Genomic DNA, 10,984 nt, shown 5'->3' with positions numbered 1-10,984 from the left:
CAAGGAAGATGTGCCACTGGTCTTTTTGGCTATATTATTTTATATACATCGTTCACTTTGCCCATTCCTCAAAATACATAAGGGTACCTCTGTTCAATGTGAAGGTCTTTTACTTGGCATATCGCGTGTCATCTTTAAATGAATTCCACAGTATAGCAAGTTTTTGCTCTAAGCAACTGTTCTATATTCGCATACACTTTCACAAATACGATGAACTCTATCAGTTCTGGGAAGTTGACCTCTATTCCCATTTGTGGAATTACTTCCCCTGTGTGAAACTCCAGTCTTATATTTTCCAAAAGGATGTGGGTTTTTTAAAAAGATTTTGTGAAATTATGTCAGTGGTCACTGTGTCAGACTCACCACTAAGGATGGGAGGTGGGTGACATGACAAATTTCCTGGGTTTCTAAAAGATACAACACTCCCTAGTAAAAATCACTGGGGAAATGTGTTTTAACTCTTTGTCAGTAAAAAAACAGCCAGGTGTTCTACTTATGAGAAGGATGCCCTGGGACCAGCTATCTCCCACAAAAGGCTCAAAGTAATGAGGAAGACCTTCTGGAAGAAAGATAAAATTTTATATATTTACATTCATTGAGGAATAGTCACTCTCTTAAGGCACAACACTTCATTTTAGAAAGGTTACTTATGTGGGTCGCAATAGTTTCAGGCAAAAACTCTTTACAGAGAACGTTTAAGCCCCAGTTAGCACTCTTGTTTAACACTAGTCTCAGGACAGACTATTTCCAACTAAATTGAACATTTGTGTCACTGCCTAGCAAGAATCTCACAGCCCCTTCTAAAGTTTTCCCCTTAGCTTCAGGGAAGCAAATTGGGTAAACGGCGTTTCCATGTGCTGCTCTAGTTCGCCAGAAGCGGCTTTGTCATGCTGGCTACATGACCCGGAAGCTGTATGCCGGCTCCCTCGGCCAATAACATGAAATGAGCGCCACAACCCCAGAGTCAGTCACGACTGGACCTAACGGTGAGGGGTCCTTTTTACCTCTACCTTTCCCCTTCATGGATCAATGCCTTGTCGTGGCGAAGGGGCTTTAATAACTCAGAGAAGCTATGAGCTATGCCATGCAGGGCCACCCAAGATGGACAGGTCATAGTGGAGAGTTTTGACTAAACGTGATCCACCTGGAGAAGGAACTGGCAAGCCACTCCAGTATCCCTGCCAAGAAAACTCCATGGACCTAAAGCTAATGCCTAAATCTAATCTGAACAGGTCTTTCTCACCCCAGGTGCCTAAACAAAGGCTCATCCACACTTTTGCTTCTTCCATAGCTAGAAACCAATGATGTGAGTGGTCTTCTTTCACTGCTCCATTTCCCAGGAAAACCCACTCTTTAGCTTCAAATACAAAGAAATGACAATCCACAGAAAAGCTGATTGCCTGATGAAAGCAGTGGGACTAGAGAAAGTGTAGGCATGCACTAAATGACAAACAGTCCCTCTCTAAATGTATGATTTACAAGCCGTATGATCAGACATGCAAAATTATTAATAGTACATTGAAGGTGAAGGAACAGAAGATGTCATTGTGACACCCGGCAGATTTTGAGTCTGCATATCAAAATTTATCTAGAAGCTGGAACTGGTTGCGATATCTCCGTAGATCGCTATACTTATACCTACAGAGAGAAATGGAACCTTTTCAGGAAAAGCCTAGAAAAGATATTCATAGAAGAGTGCTTCACACCCAAGAGCTTTGACACAGCATTTTTAATCTCCTTATTTCTCATGCTGTAAATTATTGGATTGAACATGGGTGGTACAATGGTATACATCACAGTTATTGCAAAGTCACCATCAGATGGAGTTTTTGAAGGAGGCCTTAGGTAAGCAAAACAACCTGTGAAACAAAATAGGGAGAAGACAACAAGGTGAGGTATGCAAGTGGAGAAGGCCTTTTTCCTTCCCTGAAGAGATGGAACGTTCAAAACCACAGTAAAGATGTGTACATAAGTGACAACGATGAAGACAAAACACCCAGAAACAAGTATTATACTCACCACTATAGCTCCAATTTCCGTTAGGTAGAAGTTTGAGCAAGCAAGTGTAAGTAACTGTGGGATCTCACAGAAAAACTGGTTGACAATGTTTGAGCAGAAAGGGGTGGCAAAAGTTGCACTCGTGTGCATGATTGCATACAGAAGGCCAGTGAACCACACGCCAGCAACCATTTGTTTGCAGGCTGCCCTGTTCATCACCATTTCATATTGTAAGGGATTGCAAATGGCAACATAGCGATCATATGCCATGACTGTAAGAAGGGCGACATCAGATGATAAAAAGAAAAAGAATGAAAGCACTTGAGCAACACATCCAGCATAAGATATGTGTCTGATATTCATGAGAGAATTGGCCATGGATTTGGGGATGGTGACTGAAACAGCCCCTATGTCCTGTATGGCCAGGTTCATCAGAAAGAAGTACATGGGTGTGTGAAGGTGGTGGTCAAAGGCTACAGCAGAGATGATGAGAAGATTCCCAAATACAATTGCCAGGTACAATACCAGGAACAGAGAGAAGTGTAGAATCTGCAGCTCCCGTACAGCTGAAAACTCCAGGAGTAGAAATTCAGAGACAGAGGATTCATTGACAATATTTGCATTCATCACTAGAAGAAAACAGGAAGATAAGCATATGTTTAAGTCCTCTTCTGATAACAAATATTTGTTATCCAATACTGCTTTGGATGTGATTTTTGTGGGATGCATATTTTTTAAAAAAGAAGTGAACAAAATAGTGTAATAATAAATCTTCATCTAAAGGAAAACTTAGCTTTCACCTCCACATAGATAACACACCATTATCTTAAAATAAGTTACTGCTAAGTAATATTTTATATTCTGGGAATGATTGGTGTAGAACTTTACCCAAACAATATAGAACTTTATTCATATATGCTACTCAAATTCACTTTTTGTTTGTTAATGTCCAGTGCAATGGCCATCACAACTTGGGTCCAGGATACCTTAACAGCTTGATTCCTAATACAGTATCCCCGTTTGATCAGTGAGGTCTTTGACTGAGTCACTGGTAGTGGCTCCACATGGCTCAGACACATAGCTCCTACTTCCCAGGAGGCATGCATTCAGTATTCTGGGTCCGATGCTTTGCAACTCCTTCCTAGCTGAGAGCACAGAGGTTTCCACTGTTTTAATTCTTGTTGTATGTTTCTAATCTTAATGTCCACTGTGCATATATGTATGTACCAACTGAATGTAGAAATGTATAAGCTCTTGTAAAGAAGCTTACAGCTGCTTTGCTGATTCCCAGATCTTTTTGCTGCCACACTATGATAAACCAAGCCAAGCCAAACCGAATGAAGTGCTGAAGCCCTCTCCTCACTCATTAGGAGCTGAAGTGAAGTTTTGTTCTTGGTTGCAGCTCAGGTTTGGGTATGAGAGAGGCTAACCATTAGTCCTGGCCTGGTTTGGATTATCAAAACCTGGTGCAGCTTCTGAGGGCTGTACAAAGGAGCATGGAGTAGCAAAGCAATTGTAATCCTCTGGAGATACCTAGAACAAGGATAATTTCCCATTCTACACAATAGACTATAATATAGTAGTATTGTCTGCATTTTGCTCTCCAAAAGCTATCCAGGTATCACTAATGCTATAAAAAAATATAAACACCTTACTCTTTTCCTTTATAGAAAATAGATTTCCAGATGCAATTTCTTCATCACTTTAAGATGTTCTGTATTCTTCTAACCACTCATGGAACATTTTCTTTCTAAATCTCTCCCTCCTTTTCTTCTGAGACAGTGAAAATGTTTGTATACACTTGCAGAACGATGCTTTTACCATTGGGTGGGAAATTATTATTATCATTCTATTTATGTTCCTGGGAGTTTGCTCTCAAGAGCCCCAAACAAATTAGCAATTGTGTTCCTGGAAGCTTGGACTCAGGAGTCCAACACAAAACAACCATGGTGGTTTTTTAAAGACTTTGCCCTATGGGTCTAACACAAATAATCAAGGTATGTAAATAAACCATCCTGTTTCAAAACAACTTACTATATAATATTTAAAATACTGGTGTGAGATATGACTAGCTCACTATCCCACCATCACTGTGTTCCTCCTACTTCTGCCATTCTTTCCTCCCTTTTATGATATCTGAAGTAGATCCTTTCTGTTGCATTGGAATACTTGACAAACTGAGTCCTGTATTTGATATCATCTGGAAGTTACTTTTTTGTTAAGACAACCTATGTGTCCATATGATACCATCATGCATTTTGACGGTCACCTTTGGTTGTAATGGGATTTGTGCTTATAACTCTATGACATCATACATTTTTTGTCTCCATTTCTTTTGTATCTGAGACTGAATGCCTTGTGTTAAGTCACATTTCAGGTATTCTGCACATTGTAGTCTGGTCCTGAGTTTTCTATTGAAGAAGAGCTTAGCAGGGGATTTTCCTTTTTCTAGTTACATGGTCCAGTCATTTTGTGATGCCAAATAAACATTTGTTTGGAGTCAAAGGCATTTTTCAGCAAATCCTTTATAATTTTTAATTTGCTTTCATCGAGCCTACTATTCCAGTGGCATGCGGTGAAATTTCTCATAGGGGAACAGCTAGGGCCAGAGGCACTAACTTCCAAAGGGCATTGGGAGGGGTCAATATCATATGTGTGATGTTGTGATGTCCTGATGTCAGGCATGTGAGCATTGCACCTCCTTCCCTAAGCTGGGCAGAAGCTTAAGTCACAATGTGAAGTTGGTGGTAGGGCTCTGCCAAGCTGCTGGAGCCCTCCTGTCTCCTTCCAAAAGCCAGATGGGCTTTGGGAAGATGGCAGGATGGATGTTGGACCCATTGGAGCCTCGTACCTCCTTCCCTAAGCTGGGCAGAAGCTTCCTGGGCTTTGGGAAGGAGGCACCAGGGGAACATTTAGAGGACTAGCCTAGTCCCCTTAGTCCAATGACCGAACACCACTGCACTAGTCTGAAGCTATTGGGGTCTAGCATTTCTCCTTTAAATATTACCCCGTCAGTTACCATGAGTCTTAACTGTAGGATCAGTGTATGGATTTGACATTCTGTGGGCTGACTCACCTGTAGAGATGGCCCATATAACCATCTGAAGAGTATTCTTTTGCCCTATCTCAGTTCAGTCCATGCACTTGTAGAGACTGGCTATTTTTAAACTATCATTTGACACATACCACCTCACAGTCAGCCTCACTGCTTATCTCCACTGTGCTAAAAGCTCTGGGCAATGCATGAGCTACCACTAAATTTCAACCAGGTGGAAACTCTAACGAAATATGATAGATTTTACTTGGGCCGGGGGGGTGGGGGGGATATCTGGAGTATTCTTGAGGCCCTTGCTTGCAATGGTGACTAAGAGTTTGTGATCTGTTCTGCTACTATTGGTCTCACATATAGAAAATGTGAATTGTTTTATATTCAGCACCTCTTTTTCTATTTGTGACCTGATCATTTTCAAAAAAATTCTGTAGTCATTAATCACGTTCTGTGATAGTACTACCCCAAGTAAGGATTTAATATACAGTATATATCCTTTAAAATTGTGATATATCATCTTGTAGGTGTACAGTGTTACCTTGGTTTAAGTACACAATTGGTTCCGGAAGTTTCTACTTAACCTGAAGCGTACTTAACCTGAAGTGAACTTTCCCATTGAAAGTAATGGAAAGTGGATAAATCCGTTCCAGATGGGACCACGGAGTCCTCAATCTGAAGCATACTTAACCCGAAGTATGAGAGTAATTGGTTACGGAAGTCCGTACTTAACCTGAATTGTACTTAACCTGAAGCAAACTTTCCCATTGAAAGTAATGGAAAGTGGATTAATCCGTTCCAGATGGGTCCGCGGAGTACTTAAACTGAACGTACTCAAACCGAAACGTACTTAAACCAAGGTATGACTGTAATATGAACAAAAGGTAAAATTACACAGTGCTTGGGCTCCTGTCTTAAGGTTTAAATACCCCATGTCTGGATGTTCTGAGATAAGGGTGCCAGGTGCCCTTTGTTACCCTGGCAACAGCAATCACTTACTGAACCATTACTTCAGAAATTATATCTATAATATAATTACCGTTTCTAAACAGCACACTATATAATATTTGAAATAATAATACTGCTACATAAGTCTGTCTGGAACCTTCTGGTTTCAACTGGACTTTCTCAGACTCATTTCTTTCTTTCTATTTAAAATATTATTTTTATTTATTTTCATGGTACAGAGAGTTGTGTGAGGTATGACTGGCTCAGTGTTCTCTGCTCCATTCCCTCCCTTCTGCTGTGTTTTGGTCAATGCTCTAAATTTCACCTAGGTGTTTATCATGTGAACGGCCATGAGAGCGTGTGATGAAGGGTGGTATTTAAATCCAACAAATAGTAAAATGAAAATAATAACTTTAAGGAAATATCATAGTGTTCAACCTGAAAAAAAAGTTGGAAGGGTATCCTTGAAGCCAGCATTTGCAATGTACACAAGGGATTTGTGATCTGCTTCTGCTAATATTGGTCTCCCATATATAAATGTGTGGACTTTTTTGACATTCAAATACAAGGGCCAGCACCTCTTTTTCTATTTGTGCATGGTTGCTTTTGGGGTCGGTGAGAGGCCTTGTAGTACATACTACCTGTCTTCAGATTGTCCATATTTTTGTGGGATTTAATGTGTATCAATGCTGACTTGGGTTGCCCTTGGCAAAATATAGTGACTGACAATCTAATAAATAAATTAACAATTTAACAATATGTTTTTTTAAAAAAAAATATCCCTACATCAAAGCAGTTCCTATGCCTTCTCTGAGGCAACTATGGGCAGTTCATAATCAGACTAACTATTGTGTTCAAGTCTTTAGACTATGTTAGCATACCATGTCTACAGAGCATGAAGTTCTTTTCATTTATTCATAAAGATTCATAAAGATTCCATACATTTGAGTACTTCTAGAAGCATTGCAAGGAACATGTGCCACTGGTCTTTTTGGCTATATTATTTTATATACATCGTTCACTTTGCCCATTCCTCAAAATACATAAGGGTACCTCTGTTCAATGTGAAGGTATTTTATTCGGCATATCGCCTGTCATCTTAAAATGAATTCCACAGTATAGCAAGTTTTTGCTCTAAGCAACTGTTCTATATTCACATACACTTTCACAAATACGATGAACTCTATCAGTTCTGGGATGTTGACCTCCATTCCCCTTTATGGAATTACTTCCCCTGTGTGAAACTCCAGTCTTATGTTTTCCAAAAGGATGTAGTTTTTTAAAAAAGGTTTTGTGAAATTATGTCAGTGGCCACTGTGTCAGACTCACCACTAAGGATGGGAGGTGGGTGACATGACCAATTTCCTGGGTTTCTAAATGATACAACACTCCCTAGTAAAAATCACTGGGGAAATGTGTTTTAACTCCTTGTCAGTAAAAAAACAACAACAACAACCAGGTGTTCTGCTTATGAGAAGCATGCCCTGGGTCCAGCTATCTCCCACCAAAGGCTCAAAGTAATGAGGAAGCACTTCAGGAAGAAAGGTAGAATTTTAAATATTTACATTCGTTGGGGATTCAAACTTAATAGTCACTCTCTTAAGGCACAACAGTTCATTTTAGAAAAGTTACTTATGCGGGTCACAATAGTTTCAGGCAAAAACTCTTTACAGAGAACGTTTAAGCCCCAGTTAGCACTCTTGTTTAAAACTAGTCTCAGGACAGACTATTTCCAACTAAATTGGACATTTGTGTCACTGCCTAGCAAGAATCTCACAGCCCCTTCTAAAGTTTTCCCCTTAGCTTCAGCTAAGCAGATTGGGTTGCCCTCTAAAGCAGGTGGCAATGTGGGTTAAACTACAGAGCCTAGAGCTTGCTGATCAGAAGGTCAGTTGTTCAAATCCCCACGACGGGGTGAGCCCCCGTTGCTCAGTCTCAGCTCCTGCCAAACTAGCAGTTTGAAAGCACATCAAAGTGCAAGTAGATAAATAGGTACCGCTACAGCAGGAAGGTAAACAGTGTTTCCATGTGCTGCTCTGGTTCGCCAGAAGCGGCTTTGTCATGCTGGCCACATGAACTGGAAGCTGTGCGCCGGCTCCCTTGGCCAATAACGTGCGATGAGTGCCACAACCCCAGAGTCGGTCACGACTGGACCTAATGGTGAGAGGTCCCTTTACCTTGTACCTTTACCTAAAGCTAATGCCTAAATCTAATCAGAACAGGTCCTTCTCACCCCAGGTTCCTAAACATGGGCTCATCCACACTTTTGCTTCTTCCACAGGTAGAAAGCATGAATGTGAGTGGTCTTCTGCTTTCACTGCTCCATTTCCCAGGAACACCCACTCTTTAGCTTCAAATAGAAAGAAGTGACAATACACAGAAAAGCTGATTGCCTGATGAAAGCAGTGGGACAAGAGAAAGTGTAGGCATGCACTAAATGACAAACAGTCCCTCTCTAAATGTATGATTTACAAGCCGTGTGATCAGAGATGCAAAATTATTAATAGTACATCTAAGGTGAAGGAACACAAGATGTCATTGTGACACCCTGCAGATTTTGAGTCTGCATATCAAAATTTATCTAGAAGCTAGAACTGGTTGCGATATCTCCGTAGATCGCTATGCTTATACCTACAGAGAGAAATGGAACCTTTTCAGGAAAAGCCTGGAAAAGATATTCATAGAAGAGTGCTTCACACCCAAGAGCTTTGATACAGCACTTTTAATCTCCTTATTTCTCATGCTGTAAATTATTGGATTGAACATGGGTGGTACAATGGTATACATCACAGTTATTGCAAAGTCACCATCAGATGGAGTTTTTGAAGGAGGCCTTAGGTAAGCAAAACAACCTGTGAAACAAAATAGGGAGAAGACAACAAGGTGAGGTATGCAAGTGGAGAAGGCCTTTTTTCTTCCCTGAACAGATGGAACGTTCAAAACCACAGTAAAGATGTGTACATAAGTGACAACGATGAAGACAAAACACCCAGAAGCAAATATTATACTCACCAATATAGCACCGATTTCGGTTAGGTAGAAGTTTGAGCAAGCAAGTGTAAGTAACTGTGGGACCTCACAGAAAAACTGATTGACAATGTTTGAGCAGAAAGGGGTTGCAAAAGTTGCACTCGTGTGCATGACTGCATTTAAAATTCCAGCAACCCACACACCAGCAACCATTTGTTTGCAGGCTGCCCTGTTCATCACCATTTCATATTGTAAGGGATTGCAAATGGCAACATAGCGATCATATGCCATGACTGTAAGAAGGGCGACATCAGATGATAAAAAGAAAAAGAATGAAAGCACTTGAGCAACACATCCAGCATAAGATATGTGTCTGATATTCATGAGAGAATTGGCCATGGATTTGGGGATGGTGACTGAAACAGCCCCTAGGTCCTGTATGGCCAAGTTCATCAGAAAGAAGTACATGGGAGTGTGAAGGTGGTGGTCAAAAGCTATGGCAGAGATGATGAGAAGATTCCCAAATACAATTGCCAGGTACAATACCAGGAACAGAGAGAAGTGTAGAATCTGCAGTTCCCGTACAGCTGAAAACTCCAGGAGTAGAAATTCAGAGACAGAGGATTCATTGACAATATTTGCATTCATCACTAGAAGAAAACAGGAAGATAAGCATATGTTTAAGTCCTCTTCTGATAACAAATATTTGTTATCCAATACTGCTTTGGATGTGAGTTTTGTGGGGTGCAGATTTTTTAAAAAAAGAAGTGAACAAAACGGTGTAATAATAAATCGTCATCTAAAGAAAACTTAGCTTTCACCTCCACATAGATAACACACCATTATCTTAAAATAAGTTACTGCTAAGAAATATTTTATATTGTGGGAATGATTGGAATAGAACTTTACCTAAACAATATAGAAATTTATTCATGTATGCTACTCAAATTCACATTTTGTTTGTTAATGTCCACTGCAATGGCTATCACAACTTGGGTCCAGGATACCTTAACAGCTTGATTCCTAATATCCCTGTTTGATCAGTGAGGTCTTTGACTGAGTCACTGGTAGTGGCTCCACATGGCTCAGACACATAGCTCCTACTTCCCAGGAGGCATGCATTCAGTATTCTGGGTCCGATGCTTTGCAACTCCTTCCTAGCTGAGATCACAGAGGTTTCAACTGTTTTAATCTTTGTTGTATGTTTCTAATCTTAATGTCCACTGTGCATATATGTATGTACCAACTGAATGTAGAAATGTATAAGCTCTTGTAGAGAAGCTTACAGCTGCTTTGCTGCTTCCCAGATCTTTTTGCTGCCACACTATGATAAACCAAGCCCAGCCCAGCCAAGCCAAGCCAAGCCAAATGAAGTGCTGAAGCTCTCTCCTCACTCACTAGGAGCTGAAGTGAAGGTTTGTTCTTGGTTGCAGCTCACGTTTGGGTATGAGAGAGGCTAACCATTAGTCCTGGTTTGGATTATCAAAACCTGGTGCAGCTTCTGAGGGCTGTACAAAGGAGCATGGAGTAGCAAAGCAATTGTAATCCTCTCTCCATGAGGTTGCACATTTATGCAGTCTCACTGAGCTAAAATTTGGCTTACCTTGTCATGGAAACCAGGTCTCTGGTTTTTCTATGTGCAGTCGATATTAGGTTTCTGGAGAAACCTAGAACAAGGACAATTTCCCATTCTACACAATAGACTATAGTATAGTAGTATTGTCTGCATTTTGCTCTCCAAAAGCTATCCAGGTATCACTAATGCTATAAAAATATAAACACCTTACTCTTTTCCTTTTTAGAAAATAGATTTCCAGATGCAATTTCTTCATCACTTTAAGATGTTCTGTATTCTTCTAGCTACTCATGGAACATTTTCTTTCTAAATCTCTCCCTCCTTTTCTTCTGAGACAGTGAAAATGTTTGTATACACTTGCAGCACGATGCTTATACCATTGGGTGGAAAATTATTACTATTATTCTATTTATGTTCCTGGGAGTTTGATCTCAAGAGCCCCAAAC

At 40.3% G+C, this 10,984-nt stretch overlaps 2 protein-coding genes across 2 annotated transcripts; both read right to left on the bottom strand.

Moving 5' to 3' along the window:
- Nucleotides 1-1,638: 1,638 nt before the first annotated feature.
- Nucleotides 1,639-2,625, bottom strand: LOC118078021 (olfactory receptor 14A16-like). Its single transcript, XM_035101738.3, has one exon. It carries the CDS (start codon nucleotides 2,623-2,625, stop codon nucleotides 1,639-1,641), a length of 987 nt encoding a protein of 328 aa, XP_034957629.3.
- A 5,998-nt stretch (nucleotides 2,626-8,623) lies between these two features.
- LOC148683893 (olfactory receptor 14A16-like) lies at nucleotides 8,624-9,610 on the bottom strand. The gene has a single exon (XM_088654635.1). The coding sequence runs from the start codon at nucleotides 9,608-9,610 to the stop codon at nucleotides 8,624-8,626; it is 987 nt and encodes a 328-aa protein (XP_088510761.1).
- Nucleotides 9,611-10,984: the final 1,374 nt, after the last annotated feature.

This window comes from Zootoca vivipara, chromosome 12 (genome assembly GCF_965207765.1).
Source record: "Zootoca vivipara chromosome 12, rZooViv2.hap1.1, whole genome shotgun sequence".
Lineage (NCBI taxonomy): Eukaryota > Metazoa > Chordata > Lepidosauria > Squamata > Lacertidae > Zootoca > Zootoca vivipara.
The sequence above is the reverse complement of the archived record's forward strand: the minus strand, read 5'-3'. Positions and strand labels throughout refer to the sequence as shown.